General features: G+C 32.0%; 2 protein-coding genes across 9 annotated transcripts in view; one reads left to right on the forward strand and one right to left on the reverse strand.

Annotated features, from left to right (window-relative positions):
- Positions 1-21,675, forward strand: part of LOC126915234 (60S ribosomal protein L7a) — a 113,557-nt gene that overhangs the window by 59,245 nt on the left and 32,637 nt on the right. The window lies entirely within an intron of this gene.
- Positions 1-21,675, reverse strand: part of LOC126915227 (TGF-beta receptor type-1-like) — a 72,286-nt gene that overhangs the window by 26,897 nt on the left and 23,714 nt on the right. Inside the window, exons 3-4 of one of the 8 annotated variants that reach the window (XM_050719693.1) lie at positions 17,844-18,001; positions 9,158-9,196 (exon numbers count right to left, since the gene is read on the reverse strand). The exons of 4 other annotated variants lie outside the window; for them this stretch is intronic. In XM_050719693.1, coding sequence (XP_050575650.1) covers positions 9,158-9,196; positions 17,844-18,001 — 197 coding nt within the window. Of the gene's footprint in view, positions 1-6,561; positions 6,714-9,157; positions 9,197-17,843; positions 18,002-21,675 lie in introns of all 8 variants that reach the window. 3 more of the 8 variants (XM_050719694.1, XM_050719696.1, XM_050719698.1) reach the window with 3 other exon arrangements.

Genomic DNA, 21,675 nt, shown 5'->3' on the forward strand with positions numbered 1-21,675 from the left:
AATGATTAATTTTTTTTGGTTACTGGTAACGATTAGTCGTTATTATCGGCAATGAAAGCATTCGTTGGTTGATGCTGGCTAAAAACAACTTCCGTCGTCGATAATGATTACCACTAATCAGCAATCATGAAAAAGGTTGTAATTATAACCAGAACATTTAAATATTATTATTTTTTAAGAATTTCATTTTTTGGAGAATCTCTTTAAAATTTAGCGGTCGATGTTTTCTACTTAAACAAAAATTAACCTTTATTCGATGACTTCCTCCGTAAAGGTGTCATAAATAACTGTAACGTTTTACCTCCGATTATACCGTGGTAGTGTGTGAGTTAATCCATTGCTAATTTTCATAGAACAATGTTGTGCGTCTATTATTATATAAAATACGTATTCATATTATGTATTTCGTTATAGGTATGCAGGATGTCTGTACAATGGAGGTACAGTCAGAGAAGTGATTCCTCGCGAAAAAATAAGTCGAAAATGTAGAATGAAGTTTTCGCATATGAGATGAGGTGAAACTGCTACTTGTAAAAGTAAGTCTTACTAATATAAAAGCTATTGAAAATATCGAACATGAATTACACGTACAGTTGTGCTCTTCTAATTAAATTATCATACAGTTCTTGCAATGTGTTACACTTTCTTTATACACATTATATGTAAACAAAGATTGAGCTTAAAGCGCAATGAAATGAAATTGTAAGAATCATTTTTATAAATTGAAATGTTTGATTTCACATAAATGCTTCTAATCAAGTTTTCTCATATTGAAGATTTTACGGCAGTTTTATATTTATGAGACGTATTGTAATTGTAATTTAGGGCAGAAAGATGTATTATATTTTTGGAGAATTTTTGTAACGGTACCTCATTGAACGGCCACTTGCTCATTTTTCTTTGTTTATTTCCAAGCAAGATCAATTACGTTTAAATCAAGTATCAGCGTCATTCTGCGCGTAAAGATATTGTAAATAAATTACAGACGAAAGCCGCAGCTGGTCAATGCTCTTTCCCTGTTCTTTCTTCGCTTTTGCTACTCTTTCTCATGGCCTTCGTTGGCCAAGTGATAAATTACTCTTATTATAAGAGTTATAAATTCGGAAGAGCACACCAACGAATAACAGGCAGCCGAGATAAATTCGGGAATTAATCATTAATAACTCACGATCGCGGCCATTAATTCACATGGTTTTTTTTTTGCTTGGTAATTTGGCCGTTAAGAGGCCATATTATAACATAACGTCGTTATCTTCAGGCTCTTTACGGACGCGTCGGTAATTTCTTTTCTTCGCACTCTTTCAATAAATTCTCCAACGAAAAAAAAGAACCACTGCACCCCATGAAAGATATGGTTCTCAAAGGGGAAATTCAATAAAATTAGTTTATTATACATGTATGGCGGTTCACGAAAGTATTTGGGCGCGTATCATAGAAAATAATTGTGTGTGAGTATGTTGTGCATATTATACATATAACATTTAAAAAATTTCATTAACATTATAATACAACGCGATTATCATAATTATATTGGTAAAATTTAAAACCGATCTCAAAGTGCAGGTACATAGGTATAAAAATTACAACATATATTTAGTAAAAATGTTAGTGTATATAGCATAATTTGAATCATTTTATCTTCAACATATAGATTATAAATGATAAGTACCTATTGAAGATGCTCCCACTGATATTCAGGCATGTTAATACAATGTAAATTCACCGCTTAAATATTTTTGTGACCTCTACAAATTCATACATTTTTTTACTAAATATCTTTTAATTTCTATGTCCTATACATATATTTCCAGATATTTGTAGATTTGTTTCAAACTTCACCAATATATGTAATCATAAGGTTTACAACATAGTCTCATTATAATGCTGATCTGATGAAACGTCAAAATATGTTATGTAACATAAAAATATAGATATTTATAAAGAATTTCCACAAATGTTCGAACATTTCCGTGAGCCGCTATACCTACCGTTATACAAAAGATATGTAAGTCGAAAGATATTCACATGGTTAGTTTATAATTTTTGTTCATTACTCGAACGCATAAATGGATATTGACGACGTCAATTCTATTATTCTAAATGTACTTTGTCGTTTTGAACTTGGCATGATACGAAATTATCGCAATGTTTAATGCTGACTCGTGAAATTTTTTAATACAACCATAGTTTGACAAGCATTTGTGCAACAAGGTACTTTTTAATGCATATTATCTAAATATATTCTTGAAAAAAGAAAGCATACGAAACATTTGCCAGTATTCAATTACAGCGAATATTCCCACTAAACCAGTATAAAGTAAACATTTTTAATCTCTGAGAAGTAGTACATGTACCTACATTATACAAGTACAAATATACATATATACAGTATATAGAGTTTTAAAAGCCGCGGAGGATAGGTAGTTAAAATCGATTCTCCGTTAAGATCGGAGAAAAACGGGATTTAATTCGTTCTACTGAAGTTGATTACCTTTCGGATGCTTTTACGTCATCTTCTTCAGACAATTCACAAGAACAAAGGAATTGGAGAAATTAAATTGAAAGGTCGTGCAGAGATGAAAATAATAATAGCTACTAAGGTAAAGAAAAAAAAAAAGAGAAACGAAGCGTGGGTGCAAGATTTTATTTTACGTATGAGAATCGTACGAATGATTACAATAAACATTTTGCGCTTTAAAAAAAGCACTTGAGAACACGGATAGCTTAAAGACCACTTACACTTAGTGCGAATAATAAATTAACCAAATTACAATGCAAGTAAGCATCATTCGATAATAATCACTCGTTAAATGAGTTAACATTAACACAACATCGAAGCTTCGATCGCGTTTAGACGGGATTAGACGACGTTCAAAATTTAAGTACGCCACGAGTAAAACAATTCGACACAAAATATGCGTAATTATTGTTACCGGTAATACCATAGTATAACATGAGGAATAAATTTACCGACTAATAACCAATATTATTCGATTGACGATGGAATCGCGTAAATTTTTGTACGTGATTCAAAAAGGAATAAGACGAAACTTTCAAAAGTATTTAAAAATATGTTATTGATAATTAGTTTATGAGCTAGGTCTATTTTTAAGAAAAATGGTCATCAAGCTGCACATGCGCATTTTCGAGACTTTATCTATTACAATATTTTTAAATAAATGTACAGAGGTTCTGTTCCTCAAAAAATATGTTTGATTACGATGTGGAGATGTATAGTCAGCATACGCCAAACAAGATAACACAAGAAGATAAGCGCTCGTCTGTATGATCTTTTCTTGATTCGCTACAAAGAAAACTACAGCAAATAAAGACAGAGTTAATTCTCAAACTGATTACCTACTGCATCTTTTTAAATATTTTTGGCAGCTTTGTAGTATAATCTTTCGATTAATATTAAAAATTATTATTATTATAGATCTACGCGATTGTATCGTCAATTGAATAATACTTCTTTGCAAGCAACTGGCTTTTAAATGTTTTTAATGATAATACTTAATGTAATATTATTGTATCTCACACCGACCCTTCGAGCTCTAAAGTTATTATCTATCTACGACTCTAAAAGATAAATTAACGCGTATATTGCATAATCTCTTAGAACTGGCGTGATATTATATACATATACAAGGATGAAATTGAAGGAAGATTAAGAAAGGCTAGCAGAGCAAGTCTCCTTTTTCTAACAGAAACTGAGAAGAAATATGTATTTACAAAAGATATACCATTTGAAAGAATCTGTTTACCAATATCATTACAATATTTATCTTCGTTAGAGAGTGCAGAGAGGTACGTATATGGCAACATGCTACCGGTGCTTTCTAAAATCACTCGGGAGGACTTGCGGTCTCCTCGTGCAATTGTAAGTGAAAATATGCAGGAGGAGAGTACCTTGAAGTAACTAGAACCTCTATAGGTGGCAAACATTTTCACACTGTTTCCTTTTAAAATCATTAATCATCGTTATATAACTTTTTATGTCTATAAATATCAAAAAACGAAATCTTTCAATAAATTAAAAGAATACTATTATAGTGATAGTATAATTTCTCTTTATCTTCACGTTTTTCAATTATAAACTTTTGCGATTCGTGTATTAAAATGTTATTAATATAAATACATTAGACAATATTAAAGGAAATCAAAAAAAGAAAAGGCTATTGTTATATTTCTTCAATCGGCTGTGCTGCAATAAAAAAATGTTGAACAGTGAAAAAACAAGAGAGGGGACAGGCGGTAACGTATTTGAATAAAAAAAATCCTAGATATTTGAGAAAGCTCGATCTAAAGCTATAAAGATGCGCTATCATCGAAAAGTATGTGAACACTTTGATCGGTTTGTGTTAACAATATGTGAATGTTAGTAAAATGTAGAAGTTAATGATAAATAGATGAATAAAAATAATATATATTATCGATTTGTGGAATGTATTATCATGATTATATTATAATTAAATTAATATACACATATATATATATATTATTTTAATTTCTTTTATTATATTAATATTATACCTTTTATTATTATATTAATATATTAAATATATATAATTAAGTTAAATATATGTATTATATATGTATATGTTTAATATAAATTTTATGTTGCGTGTATACAGGATGTATCCTTTAAGGCCATCTATGATTAATCACCATTTTTCAGACATTTCCAATAATCTGCCAGTAAAATGTTTTAAACAAAAGTTCAAATCTGTTAATTTGAACGAAACAATGTAATTTGGATATTAAAAATTTTCGAAAAAGCCTTCTTGACATTCTGTATAAAAAGTTGTTAACCTATTTATATGGAGAAGCAATTAGTTTAGTAGATATTTTATCTTTTAATTTGAGAAATCTACCGGATGAAATAAATTGTAAAGCATTACTTTTATATTTGTACTGCTTGTCTCTCATACGATATATTTCACGACATACTTTATAACATTTTATACAAATTAAAATAGCTGTTGAACTAATTGTCTTTTGACATAAGTAGATTAATAACTTTATATATGGAATGCAAAGACGAGATTAACATATTAATAGAATAAAGGACGATATCCAAATATGGAATAGTACCTGGAATAGTATTTTTAGAAATATAACAGATTGTCAAATATCTGTCAAATTACTATAGGCTATCTCAGTTACTCACTTTGGTATTGCTTATTTTGCCAAAGACCTTTTGCAATATTCTATTGGAGAAATATAGATCAAGTGGCTCGATGTGTTTTAAATTAATGAAATTTCTCTAAATGTTTTATATAACACACATAATATGTGTGGGTATACAAGAAAGCTTTTTATGATAAGCGTTGCAATATTTTCGTGTACCACTATAGGTACATACTCGTACAATCTCTTACATCGTTAACGTTTACTGTTGCTGCTGCTACTGCTGCTAATGCTGCGCACATACTATGATAACAATAATGTACGTAATACCCATAGCGATGGAGAGAGTGAAAGAAGTTGACTAGGCATGAGCTATGATGCGATACAATGATGGGCACTGAGCGTTTGCTGAGCGACGAATAATCATCGTTCGATTTGAATCGGAAGTAATAAAATAATTATATTAAAGCATGTCGGTGGAAACACGCGGACGAGTCAACAGCATGAAAATGTAATTGATACTTTAAATTAACAAGATGCTCTCCGACATTATTACATATTATCATATACATATATATCTATACTTAGTACTGTATAGAAGGTCTCGGTCATTTACAATAGTAATCTGAGTAGTAGCAGTGATAGTGATAACGACAATTATATTTTATAGGGAATATTTTCACATGATCTTACATAAAATCTTTTCAAATCCTTTGATAGCTTTTTATGGCGTTACTTATGTATTTGTAGTTTTTTCTAGTTGACAATCTTCTTAGAGATGTTTCTTACAACGTATTTACTTGTCAAAATGATGTGGAGAGTATTTTCACATTGTTTTAGATAAAAATGGATCTCTTAATATTTTCTTTATGTGAATACTTGTAGTTATTCCTGTTTCATAAATTACTCATAATCGACAATTCTGGAATTAAGCATATCTCGAAAAGTCAATATCTATGTAATACCAGATTTAAAGTAACATTAAATATCTACTCATTTGTAAAAACAAAATATTCATTTAGTAGGTGGCTTAAGATTTGTATACAGTACAGTATACATAGATATACATATAGATATATGTATAAATATTTCTTATAACATGTACACACAAGCGCGCGCGCGCACGCACACACGCACGCACACATACATACCCACCCCTAGTATATTTATATGTACTAAATATATACCTACACGATATTTTTGTTTCTAACGGAAATCAACGTCTGCAATAGCAGGAAAAAGATTAGCAGATAGAAAAATGTGAAAAATGTGAAAAATGGTGTGGGGAATCGTAGCTACAGTGAAGGAGATAGAGAAGACAGTGATAGAGAAGAAAGTGAGTAAAGAGTGAGAGAAAGAAACAAAGTGAACTGCAGCAAAAGCCTGAGCCACCTGCAGAGTCATCGCTACTTCCAGGTCGTTTGACTGTACCTTTGTTGCGAGGGTGTAGCTGAGGTTTCAGATCCCGATTGCAAAAATCCTCTTTGCAGCACTCGATGACAAAGGTCGTGTTTCGCGAGTCGCTCGTCATGCAGAAGATGAGCGGCTCGGGCTGCGACGACGACAGCTGTTTATGCACGCACCTTCAAGCCGAGTTTGCACCAGTTTCAGAATTAAAAAAAAAACCAAGAAAGAGGCAAACCACAACGTGTAATGTCATTTAGGGGGGGGGGGGGGGGGATAATCGTGCTTTTGGATCACGGCTGGGGACACTTGACGTTACTCCGTGAGAAATATCAAGGGCAATGTTAAGGAGGATACGCACATATGTATGTGTATATGTATATGTATATGTACGTTACTCTCAAGGGAGAACGCGACTCTCGCGAGTAGTATTCACCGCGGTGCGACGCGACGCGATGGTAGAACGATAAAATAACATAAGATACGTTTTCTCTTTTTATCATTTTCATTTTATCTTAATTCCCATTCCCTTCTTTATTTTTAACCTATTAACTGAAAAAGGATAGCTAATTCGTCATTCAAATTGTTCATCCACGAATAGCTCACGAAAGTATTCCAAAACTTACTGTTAGTGAGAAGCTAGTACAACATAAATAATGGTCTTAAATCTACATATAATTAGTACTTTAACGTGGCTCCACTAAATATGTATCGTGGTTTATTCATGTAATGAATAATTTAATGCTTGAATACTTTGATGATCCGTGCGAAGTGTTGCAATAAATTGCAATAAACTTTTAACTTCTATATATTCACATTTTTAAATCCATTTCAAATTGAACCAACATAATTATGTTAGTCGTGTATCAGTATCATGTTCATAAAATTTCAAAATGCTTTTTAATACACTCACTATAAATGTATATCAATATCCATAAAAAGTTTCTGCAAGTGTTAAAATACTTTCGTATAAGAGCCACTATATTTTATTTGATTCAAAAGTGCTAAAATAAATCAAACTAAAATTGGCGTTACGTCTATTAAGCCTTATTTTCACAATTACAGAAGCTGCTATTTCAGAGACAAGTCAGTTAATAGATTAAATTAAATGGTGAGTTGAGAAATTAAAGATGAGCGACGGAGAAACGAAGGAATTTCTTGCAATTAATAATAATAATTTCATTCAATTTGATAAGCCAAGATTTAAGATTGCATAACAAAGAAGTCATGAAACCTTCAACAACCATGAGATCATTATCTAAAAATATCAATTCGCGTTTGGAAACGTAACGACGCGACGTAACGAAGCAACGAACGTGTTACTCAAGGAACGTGTTTTATAAAAACACGTCGAAATACAAGTTGCAGAAGTTAACAATGATATCTTAGACTCATCAAATTAAATAACCAGAGATAATTGTGGATTATTTTAGATATAAGAACAGGTTCTAACAATTTTAAAATTTATTAGTTTAACTCTTGAAAGCTATCACTAATAGAGATCGTCTTAATGCTATTATGGATAAATTTTTATTCGAAAATTCGATATATTTTAAAAGTCAAACAGACGCAACTAAATATTTTATCATCCAATACCAGATGAAAAGAAGAAAAATTATTATTTGTATCTAATGGTTAGAAATAACATTAGAATAGAATCTTTAAAATATTGAAAAAAATAATTAAAAATAATATTGAAAGAAAATTCTTATGAAATGGAGTTTTACTCATAATGACCTATGAGGATAAATGAATTATTTTAATTACGACACGTACGATATTCCTTGTTCCCCATAACCCATAAACCCTTCACAATTCACATTTCGCATACACTACCTTCAAAAATTCAAAAGTATCCACACGTTTGCTTACTTTTGACAAAATGTACCATAATTACAAGGTTATGGATACCTGTAATGATCTTATTCTTTCTGATCATCGTAGCTATGTATGATAGAATATTATTGACTGAATTAACTTTTAAAAGACAATACGCAATTATAAAGCTGACGTTTGTATCTGTCATATCTTATTTATAGAATTACATATTTTGTTACTCGTATAATCGAAATAGGGGAACATAAAAAGAGTAAAAGGCAGTACAACTGTATCATAAGCTTCATCGTTCTACCGATTTAGCAATTATGCTCGTAACCTTTTATATTTAATCGAGACTCCATCATTCCGTGATAACATGATTGTCTCATATACACGCGAATCTTTTCGAAACGAGCAAAGCGAGCGTACAGCGGAATAAAATTCGTAGCCGGCTTTGAGTCACAAATATGCATCTGTACAAAGGTACGATGTACAGCGTATAATATATTGCGTACAGCATACCACGGGATCGCCGTCTCGCGAAAAAGACACGTTCGAGGTGTACGGTCGCTGATTACTTCGCACCACTGTTAAAACAGGCGGATGCTGGCGCGAATGGGCTCGCTAAACAAACTTCAGCAAACGCTGAAAAAGGAACAGGGGGAAAAAACTAGCGGAAGAAAAAAACAAGAAATTCAAAACGGAAAGAAGGTAACAGTGTAAACGGTAGAGTTGTTAAAAATCGAAAAAGGGAAGAAGAAACAAACTGTTCAACACCGTGCAATTCAACACTCGTTTGTGATACCTGACAGTGGGGGTAGCCAGTCGTAGCAGATCGTCGTTCCTGAAATCCCGTTATTTCTCTCCCGGCCAGTGTACACAGAGCAAACAGTAAAAAAGAAAAAAGAAAAGTAAAGAATAGAATAAAAGTAGTTAACCCTCGCACGGCGGATATAGGGTTCATAGGGACCCAGCCGCGTACCGCTTATTTTAAAGTCGCGAATGTTCGCCTGAAATCAAACACCTTATCTCGATTGAGAGATGAAGATTTAATGTGAATTTCTATAATGATGATAATACTATTTTTGTTGCCAGTAATCATTATCGACATTATAGAGGACGAAACATTTTTTTGTTCAACTAGTTTCTATCATCTACCATTATCAACTCTACCACATATTCGTATTAGTATTAGACGCTAATAGATAATTGAAAGTAACTAAACAAAATTTCCATCATCTATGTACATATGTATCTATAATGATTACCGGTAACCAAACAAATTCTAATTAGTATTCATACTTATACAATAACATTTAAATACTGATATTTTTTCATCTTTTAAAAAGGCTTCTTTAAAATTTCACGATCGCTGTCTTCTTCCGTTGAAGAAAAAATTTGTTTAACTTTTTCTCAATGACTTTCCTTGTAAAATTTTAAAAACCGTTATTTTTGGTTCCTAATATGTAGAATATCGCAAATACTTAAATCCATAAAAATCAATGACTGATTTGAAAGTAATCGACCAAAACTAAAAACAATTTACACCTATGCAATATATTATAGTATTTCACGAACATATTCCATATGTCATGTGGGCTAAATTAGATGATTAAAGAATGTTTCGCTGGAAGTCCGCTTGGTCCCAGTACCCGCCTCGCACGTGGATAAAACATAAAGCTATAACCATCCATTTTACCTTTCGAAGATTAAAAATTCTGTGTACGATTTAGCTGTTAGCTTTAGCTGTTCTTTTAACTCCATCTAGTTTGTGCGAGTTTCGAATTTATTCGTTCGTTAATAACGTTAATTGATCTCACAATCAGAAGAATGACGAGATCTCATCGAGAAGAGAATTCTTCGGTCGTTGAGCCAAAGTTAAAGTCTAGCTGGATTAAAGCAGGCACAATGTATTAAAACGAAACTCTCCAACACACCAAAATGAGGATAAAAAATAATAAAACAAAAGAAAAAGAAACGTATACAGAATAGGAAACCAGAAAGAAAAAGAAAACGGCGGTAGTTAGAAGGCAAACGATCGTCATCATCATCATCACTATCACAGATGCAGTGATATGTTGTTAGTCAAATTCGTCCATACCTGGAGTTCGACGAAATCAATAGAAATTTTCACAGAAAAAAGGCAAAACAAGAAATACAGAAGGGGCAAAAAATCCAAACGAAATATGCGAGTGTACATCGTACATACGAAGATCGCAACTCGTTACTCGTTACGAAACAAGCCTCAAGATGATCCACAACGAGCTGTAATTCGAACGCGCGTGTTTTGTACAAGCCAAACCATGTACGAAATCTCGAATGTTCCTTCATGCTACATACGATATGTTTATCTATGCTTGTCTATGCTTTACTTTTTTCTCTTATTCTTAACAATTTTGAACAGCGTTTAGTACGATTTACGCAAATTTAGGACGTGATTATATCTCCTCTTTTTGTAAAAAAATACTAGCATTAAATTCTTTTAAATACGGTGGACTAGAAATTTTAGCGGTATCAGACCACTCACCGTTGCTGGTTTTCATAAAACTGTGCTACATTTATTATGATAAAGACTGATTATATTTTTTTAAATTATGAAAATGTATCGCTGCAGAGAATGAAGTTATAACTTGATTAACTATGAAACTAAAGGGATGATAACTCTAAAAGTTGCAGTACGTGACTAAATTGAAATTCTTAAAATCCTGATCTACAAGAATGTGAATTGTGATTTTCAGTCCGTATATAAATGGACAATTTTTTAATTATTTCGTGATATATCAAAAATTTACTCAAGTTTGCATAATAAGTATTGGGTTATACTATATTATATTATATTATTAAATTATTATGTAATAACAAAAAAATATCGAATTTTTCACATTTTTCAAATTATTGCATTTCTTAACGTGCTTCTTCTTTTACGCAATTTATTCGTGTTTCGATGTGTATCTGGGACGAAAAAGTTTGTTATATATGCCTTATTTGCCAAATTTCCCAAGGCAAAATATAGGAATATATATACATAGTACACATTTCATATTAAATGAAAGAATTTTAGAAAATGAAGTACATATCGTTAGCGGATAGATAATCGCTAATCATTGTCACCGATGTTGATATTCTCAAGCAATATTAAGCATCATTTACGCAAAATTCAACGATATTGATTAAATTTATTTAAACAAACAATATAGCTTGAGTAAGAAGGTCAATCCGAGCATAGAAAATATTTTTTCCATTCGACTCCGTATGTGAAATATGACACATATCTGTATGGTCTTTTTATGCTGAATCCATTCTTGAAATGGGATTGAATTTATTTTCCTGAATCGAGCGCCAAAGGATTTGTGCTCGATCGATAATCGATTACACGCGAAACCTGTCACAATGGTAGTCGAGCTGTACGAGAATACGTCACGCAAAAATTGGAAAAACTAGAAAAGTGAAAGTTAGATAAAAGCGGGAAAAGGGGGTGAAAAAATGGAAGGGAACAATTTCCGATGATTAGTTGTATTTTTTAGAACAGAAAATTCAAATTGCTCTGAATGAATTATTATATAATGGATGATAATTATTAACTGTACATTAATTAATTAATTAACTGTACATCTACATATATACAATACATATCACTATATACTAACGTTCATTGAGTATTCTGACACATTAGCTAATTTCTAACAACAGTACATGAATATTAGTAAAATGTACAAATTAATCGGAAGCTAATGGTTATAACAGCAATATTCATAATTTTTTTTTTTTTTTTTTTTTTTTTTGGATCAATAAACAACACATTTTAATTACTTGTTTAAAAATTGATCAACAGTATATTGAGATTTGAAACGCGATTAATCGATGTATGTATTGGTTTGAAACGTTATTGTTTGAATTAATCACGATATGGATTTAGAAAATCTATTTGTTGAGGATAAATAACTTTCCCAGAATGTTTTATTATCAATTTTATTGAAAAATTGTGCCATAACTTGTTCACATCATAATAAAATTAATTTTATCGTATCATAACAGTGATACAGAATGCAGTTCTTTCGATTTATCAATACACAAGATACGTTTTCTTTCTTACTCTAAAATGCATTCTACCAAAAATAAGCAAATGCCCAAATACTTTTGAACGGTAGTAGATACGTACCTACTGTATATATGTATGTATGCAGGCGAGAAAGAACTTTCTCTTTAAGAATTTGCATATTATAACGGTATTATCTGGGTATCTTAAACGTTGCGAAATTTAAACATTGTCGAGAATTAGAGAATTATCATAAAATATATCAGATATAGGAATACTACTACAGCCTACGTTAATCGATCGTTTTACGAGGTATTAACAAAAGCCTGTTAAATTGGATAATCTGTTTTTATTTGAAGACCGTTAAGACCGATCTCTCCAATCTCCAATCCAATGGATATCCATACCGGCGAGAAAGAAACCAAGTAACGAACTGAGCAAGTAACAGATACTCAGTGGAGAAGCATTCAAGGTCATGAAAGGAACAAACTCATCATAGAACAACGTTATCTATTCTATGCTCTATACTCTATACTCTATTTAGATGCGTGTAACACGTGGTTCCTATAGCTTTGCGAGCTCTCACCTGTTTTAGTTTTAATAGACAAACCGTGAGTGTATGTACGCGAAAGCATAACACGAACGGAATCGTAAACCCGAGAAGATTTTACGTCACTGTCCAAACATCGAGCTCCTCTCTGCTCTTTTGCCCTTCGAACAGTTTCTTTCAGAAACGATCTCACTGTTATTTTCGAGACCCTGAAATTAACGCAGGTAAAAAGTTTGATTCGCAGCCGATCCAATTCGAAGGCTAAGAATATATAATGTACAAGGTGACTTGGATTCGATATATAACTACAAATATACAGAATTGACGGAAAAAATGTCGAAGATGATACATCGTTAGTCGTTAAGTTCTGGGCCTTCTAAGAAACTATTATAAAACGGAGGAAGATTGGAAATTTTTAATTATTTTAATTATTAATTGGTATCGTTGAGTCATAGATGATTAAAATAGCTTTAATTAGGTTTGGTTTAGGTTATTCTATAACATTGTTCGTAATATTGTATTTGTTTTACTAATTATAGCCAATCTGTCCTTGCATCCGTCTTAGTTGTTTAAGATTTAACTTTACAGTCTTTCAAACATTTCTAGGATTTTAAAATAAAGTACGATGGCTCACGTAACACGAATCATGTTAAGAAAGATATATCAGATCACCAGCTGTATAAAGTTCGATCCGCGATAGGGGGAATACGTTCATGTTAAGCTATGAGTGCATAACGTGGACGCGTCGTCACGCTATTTGAACTTAAATAGTGGTGCGTTAACAAATGTAAAATATGAAACACGAGAGTCGAGAAAAGGGAGATTTGAGTGGTTCCAGAAAGGAAGAATGGTATTTATGAGCGGCGAAATTTTAATCGGGTGCACATCCCAAACATGTGTGTTCGCAGAGTAAAGTATGTTGGTGAATTGGAAAGGGGCAAAATACGGGATAGATAAAGAGGAAAAAGAAAAAATAGGAAAAGAAATAATGAGAAAGTCTGAGAATAGGAGAAAAGAAACACGAGCACTACGTTTATGATTACGATACTTGCTATGTATATACATACGACTGCAAGAAATGCAGTTAATGATCTCGCTAGGAAATTCGCTATTGCGCCTGTTTTCACAGTTAATTATAATATAAGAAGAAGAAGATGTGGGCGAGCACCATATTGGTAGTAGATACCGTTTAGATGGTCATATTCATATGTATTATGTAGAGTTGAATCGGGGTCGAATGGAAAAATATTTCCGTGAAAAACGGTTTCCACGCATATAACATAATACGGTAAATGTCCGGTTGGATGGTGATTTAATGGATATGCACCTTTAACTAGTCACATTTTTGTTCAGGTAAACAACATTATATATACATGCATGCTATTTTCATTCTTTTTATTTAAAAACAGATAAATAATAATTACTATATGTTCCCAGTATATCCGGTCATTTATTTATCTGGTTAAAGATTCGATTAAGCTGGAGTACTGTAATAAAAAAGAGAAGAGAAAAATAACGAAAGAATAAAAAATAATAAAAAGGTCCATAGAATTTTTTAATGGGACAGTTTCATGCGTATTTGCGATTAAAAATTGAATCGATTAAAGATGGCAATTATAATGAATGTTATAAGGAAACAATCTAGTCACGAAATAAAATCGCAAACTGTATTGGCTGGTTTGAAAAGTTCTGCTCGTTTCTTCTCGATTCCGAAATCTCTATTTTTAAATCTCGCGAATACGCTTCCTTCGCTTCCGCTCTGGTGGTATCACGACATTGCGTGGTGGTATCACGTCGAAACATCTTCTTACAGATTCGTTGATATTTCGATCTTTTTACAAGTTTTTCTTAAAATTATTTAGTATAATGCAAGGAATATGCTTTTGTCTCATACGCCCTCTCATTGTCAGAACGTTTGCTATTTTCTATACAACATGATGATGATAATTGGAAACAATATTCGTTAAACTGTATAAACGATAAACGGTAGATTGGAGTACATATCAAAGAGCAAAAGTAATAATAGCAGAAAGCTCTGCTTGCAGCAAATTTACTTCGAATAATTCTGAATTGGATCGTTAGAAAGTTTTAAAGTAAAACTGTAGAAAGACTAACTGGACTCCGATTTCGATGATCTCTGAATATACTGTAGTAATTGTAATTGATTTTTTGAATAACTTTTTCCTACCCAATATTATAAGGGCAAAACTTGTTTAATTCGCGAGATATTCGCGAAGAACTGCTGGTATACAGCGTATTTCTGCCTATAGTTGCACGTTTGTGGCAGCGGATGTGTTAGTGTTTGTTGCCGGCTGCTTATCTTCTGTTTTATAAGGGAGCGACCTTAAAGGCCCGATGCACAATGCGAACACATATGCGAAGCTACAACAATTGTAAACGTCTACTATAGTTCAGAAATGAATATCATAAATGTATTTATTGTGTTTAGGCTAAATGTAAGTCTTTTCGATACGGCTGCCACGAGATGCTTAAAACCACTGTAATCCTCACGTTAAATAATAATTATTCTTATCGTAAAATAATATCAACTCTTCGTTCATCTACTTTTTTTATAATTAATTTGTTATTATTTCGCGCGACTAGTAGGTAGTATACGATTAAGCGTCTGCAACACATAAAAAAATTTTGTATTTTTAGTATATAGAAATATTTAATTATCATTAACTTTTGTACTATGCTGTAACGTAACAACATAAAATATAGGGCATAAAAGACAAATCTATATCAATATCTGAATATTTTTCTGACTTACTATACAAATACAATGAAATTATAATAAAGTATACATATATCCATAACTCAAGTAGCCAATTTTATTCAAAGCAGGGATTGCACGTTGTAACACAACAGTTATATAATCGTAACAATAAAGTTCCATCATCGTTACTCTCCCTCCTATCTGTTCTAACGAGCACAACTTCCATTCCGATCCAACCAAATAACAGCACGATAGTGACAATGAACAGCTTGGAAGAAGAACTTTGTTTTCTTTTGCTTGGGATCGTATCGAAAAAGTGGCACGAAGATCGACACAGTTTTCAATCGCAATCACAATTTCTTTTTTTTTTCGGAATCAATAGCAATCGGTCGCAAAGTGTGACAAACCCTATGGGTAAACATTACGAGAATCATTTTGCAATTTCGTCCCAGCATCGATTTATAAAACTCGGGTCATACCAGTTACGCGTGTCTCCTAAGTTCTAATCCTAACCAACAGGATGATGAATACACCAATGGATTAGTGTGTTGCTTGCGTTTGCAGCAGAACACGGCTTTTTCGCACGTCTAAATGCATATAATATAATATTATTGTTATGCGCCTCGCAAATCGTCGCACAAATATGTTAATAAAAAAAAAAAATGAAGAATAAAACAAATGAAAAAAAATATCACATTAATTGAAAATAAATAGCCAATCGATATTTTTGTAATTCGAGTGATCTCTTTTTATTTATCTTTCAGTAATCTTTTTTCTATTATTTTGTAATTCAATTCTCAGACACAAATTTTATTCGATATTCTTCTATATCTAGTAACGGCGCATTTCTAACATATGTTTACAAAAATTTGCATTGAAACATTTGTGAACAGGAATATATTCGGAAAATGGTAACTAACAGCGTATCCACTGGCCACGGAAAATATTTACGAACCTTGTTAATGTGAGTTTTCATCGGCAGAAATGCGAAATACGCAAACAATCATGAATGATCCAAAATATTGCGAGCACTTGACACAAGTATGTAATATTGGCGCATCAAAGAAATTGGACAATACGTAGTTTATCCAAAAAGAATTACAGATTCTATGTTATTTGACAATATATATAGTAGTTCATCTAAAGAAAATTTCAAACATTATCATCGAGCAATAGTTTATCTAAAAAGACTTCCAAGTTTATAATTACATATTAATTGATCCAAAAAAAAATTGTATACTTCATCAATGAATAAGAATTTAACAAAAAAAATTACGAACATTATCATTAGTTAATAATTTATCCAAATAAATTATATAACTTATCGATCTATAGTTTATTGAAAAATAATTGTAAACTTTAACATTGGATGGTATAATAGTATAACACGTTATTTAATTAATAACCGATAATCGGAAGTATTATTCGCGACAAGTAAAAGGTTTATCAGTTGCAAACATTTTTTGTTTGAAAATGTTTATGTTGTAGAATTAACGATTAATTTCATAAATCACATCAACTAGAAGATTAGGTACTAGCGACAGATCATAAAAAGTATTGTACTTTATGCGATTACGCTATGCCAGATGTTTAATTAATTACGATGGTCTTCTTCTCTTTGAATAAAAAGCATCAATTGTATACGATGCACTATTTGTTTAATAAAATATGAATTCATATCTTGTAAAATTCAGATTAACATTCTCAAATTAACGAATATGTATATTGACAGAATTCATTGTTTCAAAATGTGATAATCCGTGAAAAGCAGATTATTGTGTACATATATAGCGTACACAAAGCATAGATAATAGGAGAATAGGTAAGAATAGGTGTATCATAGTTTCGTACGTATTTTAATTCAATTATTACTTTTTATAAGATAACTGCCGGTATAAATTATTATTCACATCGGGAAAACTTTGACTCGTGGATTTACTTAAATGCAAAATTTTGCGAAAGATCAATCTTTCTCGTAATATAAAATTTGTATGAAAACTTCTTATAAAGAATTGATTTTTGAAAATCTAAACAATCATTTCATTGGCTATTTATTTCCTGTTAACCTAATAATAATAAAACAAGGCATGGAACGAAAAAAGAAACAAAAGATTAGAATGGGGAAAAAATAGAAAACACGTAGGTGGAAGGTTTTCTACGCTGGTCGAGAACAGCGAAAAGAATACCTGAGGATAATTCAGGCGAGTCGGGAGATAGCAAGGCCGGATATAAATTCAGGTTGCAGTACTCTTTATCGCAGCAGATTCTGGACCGATAGATACCCGGCTTTCTGTTGCAGGACTGCGGTTCTTCCGGTGGGAACCATTGCTTTCGATCGAGGCACCTTTCACAACATCACAATACCACCTTTACTTTCAACAGTTCGTTCTCCATCGTCTACGTATGTATGTATGTGCTATACATATGTATAACGTATACCCGTGAGCGCGCGATATACCCGCTTTTTCTTTCTTTCTTCCTTCCTTCCTTCCTTTTTTTCTTCCTTTCTTCCTCCCCTTCTTATTTATTTACTTTCTTTCTTTTTTTCTTTCTTTCGACCAAGTATTTTGCGCGTAATAGAATTCAACTGTTATTTGAAGTAACTTATTTTAAAGAATTCGGTAGACTGTCAAAAGAAAATAGTGAATTTCACTAGCTAGATTAGCATTGAAAGCATAAGTGTGAAGTATTGTGTGATAAATATATCCATATACATATAGAAGATTTTCGTAAATGTATTGCTTTTTATTTTTATAAATTAAAACTTACAAGTAAACAGGAATTAAAGAATAGATTATTGAAAATAAAAATTTGAGATTAATGAAGCTATTAATTCGGTAGATAAACTTTTATATTGTAAAAACTATAGTATGAAAGACAAGGAAAGATGTAAGGCACTATTTTTGTATTTGTTTCCTTTCAAGCCATTCAATTTTTACCTGAGGCATTTTTCGCTATGGATAATAACAGTGCCGTAAAGCAAGATATCAATATCAGGCGAGACTATATATTGTGGCTTAGATACTAATATAATAAATAATTGTCCCTGATACTTGAATGATCTTTAAAAAATATATGCTTGCTATATCTAATTACTAATATCTTGTAACTTTTATATAAATTGTCAAATTCGTTTCAAAATTTACCAATACACTCTTAATAGTCGAGTCTCGTTACAGAGCTAATTAAATTTCAAAATAATTTATAAAGTATACATTATCATACAGTATTATATAGAAAGGCACTGTACGTATCTATATACTACAATCAAGAAATGTGAAAAAAAGACACTGAACATGCTTGTAAAAGAGAAACCAAGTATGAAACGAAAATTTAATATTTAATACGATTCGCGTATCAACCACTTCATTCTGTAATCGGTCGATAGCAGGAAATTGTCTCGTGCTGCTTTCTCGTTTCGACCAATCAAATAATCTCGGTCGTGCTATTTTCAATACGATCTCCGGCTGAATTATCCGAATTACCCGCCTAGCGCATTAAACATTGAGGTCCCGTCCGTATGTCTGTGACCTCAAGCATCAAGCCGTCACAGATCGTCTCGCTCGATTTCATCCGATTTCAAAATTGCGCATCATACTGTATCGTATCGTATCATATCGTATCGTGTCGTATCGTATCGTATCGTATCGTATCGTATCGTATCGTATCGTATCGTATATATTATACTCTTTGCTATGCTATCCACGTTATGTTGTTAAACGATCATACGAACTGTAATGTATATCAAATCGATGTAAATTCTCTTTACCAAGTTTATTATTATCAACATAAAGCAAGCATATTATATACGGTGGCTCGCTAGTACTAACACGAGATGCTATTTCTTTAATTATTTGCTTGTTTAACTGGAAATTTTATGTAGAAATACGATTTTAAATCGCCGACTCCTTTCATTAAGACGCAGGAAAAGAGTAGAGAAAAACAGTATGAAATCTGATCAATATCGGTGCAACCTATTTTATTCGATTTAGATACGAGAATAGATGCAATAAATAAAAATAACTGCTTGGCCGTATATATATTACATATTTCATTCTTTATATTATCTAATACATAATAAACAATTTTACGCCTTACGCCGTTATCAGGTGGTTATCTTCATCGATAATAAACAATGTTTCGCCGTTTACAGTTTACAGAGTCAGTGATTTTGTGAGTTAGTTGATAAAGTTTGTAATATTTGCTCCGAGAATCATTGGAATCTACCTTTTTGTAACAGAGATAAAAATGGAATCGATTAACGATCTCTTACCAATGAAGAAATATAACGCCTTAGAAACAGCAACAACCATCTTTGCTTTTTATAAAATATCCGAAATTCCCAACTACGAGTATGTCTGGATTTAATGCATTTATCAAATATTGAAAAATGGCAAAAGTGTATACGATACAAAATAAAATATAAATACAATAGAAAATGTGCAAAGCGAAAGACTTGCTGGTTATAAATGTTAACTTGCATTTTTTCGTTATTATTCTTCTTTGTTTGGTAAGAGTGTGAAATTTACATAAACATCCACGGTCTAATTATTTCATATTCTTATTATATATTACGATATACTATATTAAGGAAGAAGATAGAAATATACGCGATACTTTCTGATCTAACAATTCTCAGAACAATTCTACTGTAAAAGTAGAAAGTCAGACAAATAATTTGAATAAAAAAACAGCTATAGTGGGAGCGCGTTATAATCTTCAAAATACGTAATTTCGAATTATTGTTAAAGATATCAGTACTATATACATATGTATATATACGATGATATGATATGATATCTTTAACAATAGTACATACATATTATATTATAAATTATATATGTATATATATAATTATGTATAGGTGCTATTCTTGTCAAAAGAGTTAGAAATAATAGTTAACCATAATTTTATCCGGTTATAGAGGATTGCGTAATATAAATTATAAATAATAAATACCTATTGTTCAGTCTGCTAGAATTTCCCTAGGGCTAAATTCATGGCTACCCCCACGCGTTAATTGAGAACAAAAAAATCAACTGAAAAAAAGTGAGGTGCAGAACATAGATTGCAGATGATAGGTACTATTGGGTGTTTTCACGAGACCTTTCCACTTCCGTTTGGTTCGTATTTTCACAGCGACGAGAATCAAAAATCGCGAGAACGGCTACGTTGAAGCGTTACCAACGCGACCACCGGCCGACAACAATAATTCGTTTCCGTCGCGTTGAAACTGCCAAAATAGACGCTAATCATGCGTTGGCAGGGCTAACTGAAAAAGGCGGTTAAACGTTCCTGGAAATTACAACGAGGGAATCGATCGTAATCGTGACGTAAGAGAACGGGATCGTTGAATTTGCTTTCCCGATGAACATGATCGAACCAACTTGGGAAATCAGAGCTGTCCGAGTATTCAGAATGAGCCAGAATATATACAGGATTCGACCGAATAACATGTAAAAGCGGGCGTGTAATTCCTTGTGTAAAAATAAGGCAAAATATAGAACAACATTTTTTCATTCTCGACTTAATTTTCGACAAAGTCGAATTTGAAAATTTATTAAGCATACTTGAACATGGTTAATTTCGAACTGAACAGGACTAAATACATAATCAACAGTAGGCCGTTCTACGTGTGCAAATAAATCAAAAATGTAGAATAAAATTGTTTCTTTTAAGATTTCATTTTCGAGAAAATAGAATTTGGACGTGTCTAGTTAAGAATCAGCCTAGTACACGCGTATGATAAATTATCAAATTTTTTTTTCTCGGAAACGCAGTGTCTTGTGAAAAAATCTTATTCTACATTTTCGACTTATCTTCACACATAGAATAATCTTCTGGCGATTATTTAGTCCTGTCCGTTGCGGAATTGGTCATGTTCAAATATACTCGATAAATTTTCAAACTCGACTTTCTCGGAAACTAAGTCGAAAGTGAAAATATCGTATTCTATATTCTTTTCTTATTTTCACGTAAGAAATCACGTCGTACCCGTTTTTACATGTTATTCGGTCG

The sequence above is a fragment of the Bombus affinis genome, chromosome 4, assembly GCF_024516045.1.
Source record: "Bombus affinis isolate iyBomAffi1 chromosome 4, iyBomAffi1.2, whole genome shotgun sequence".
Taxonomy (NCBI): Eukaryota; Metazoa; Arthropoda; class Insecta; order Hymenoptera; family Apidae; genus Bombus; species Bombus affinis.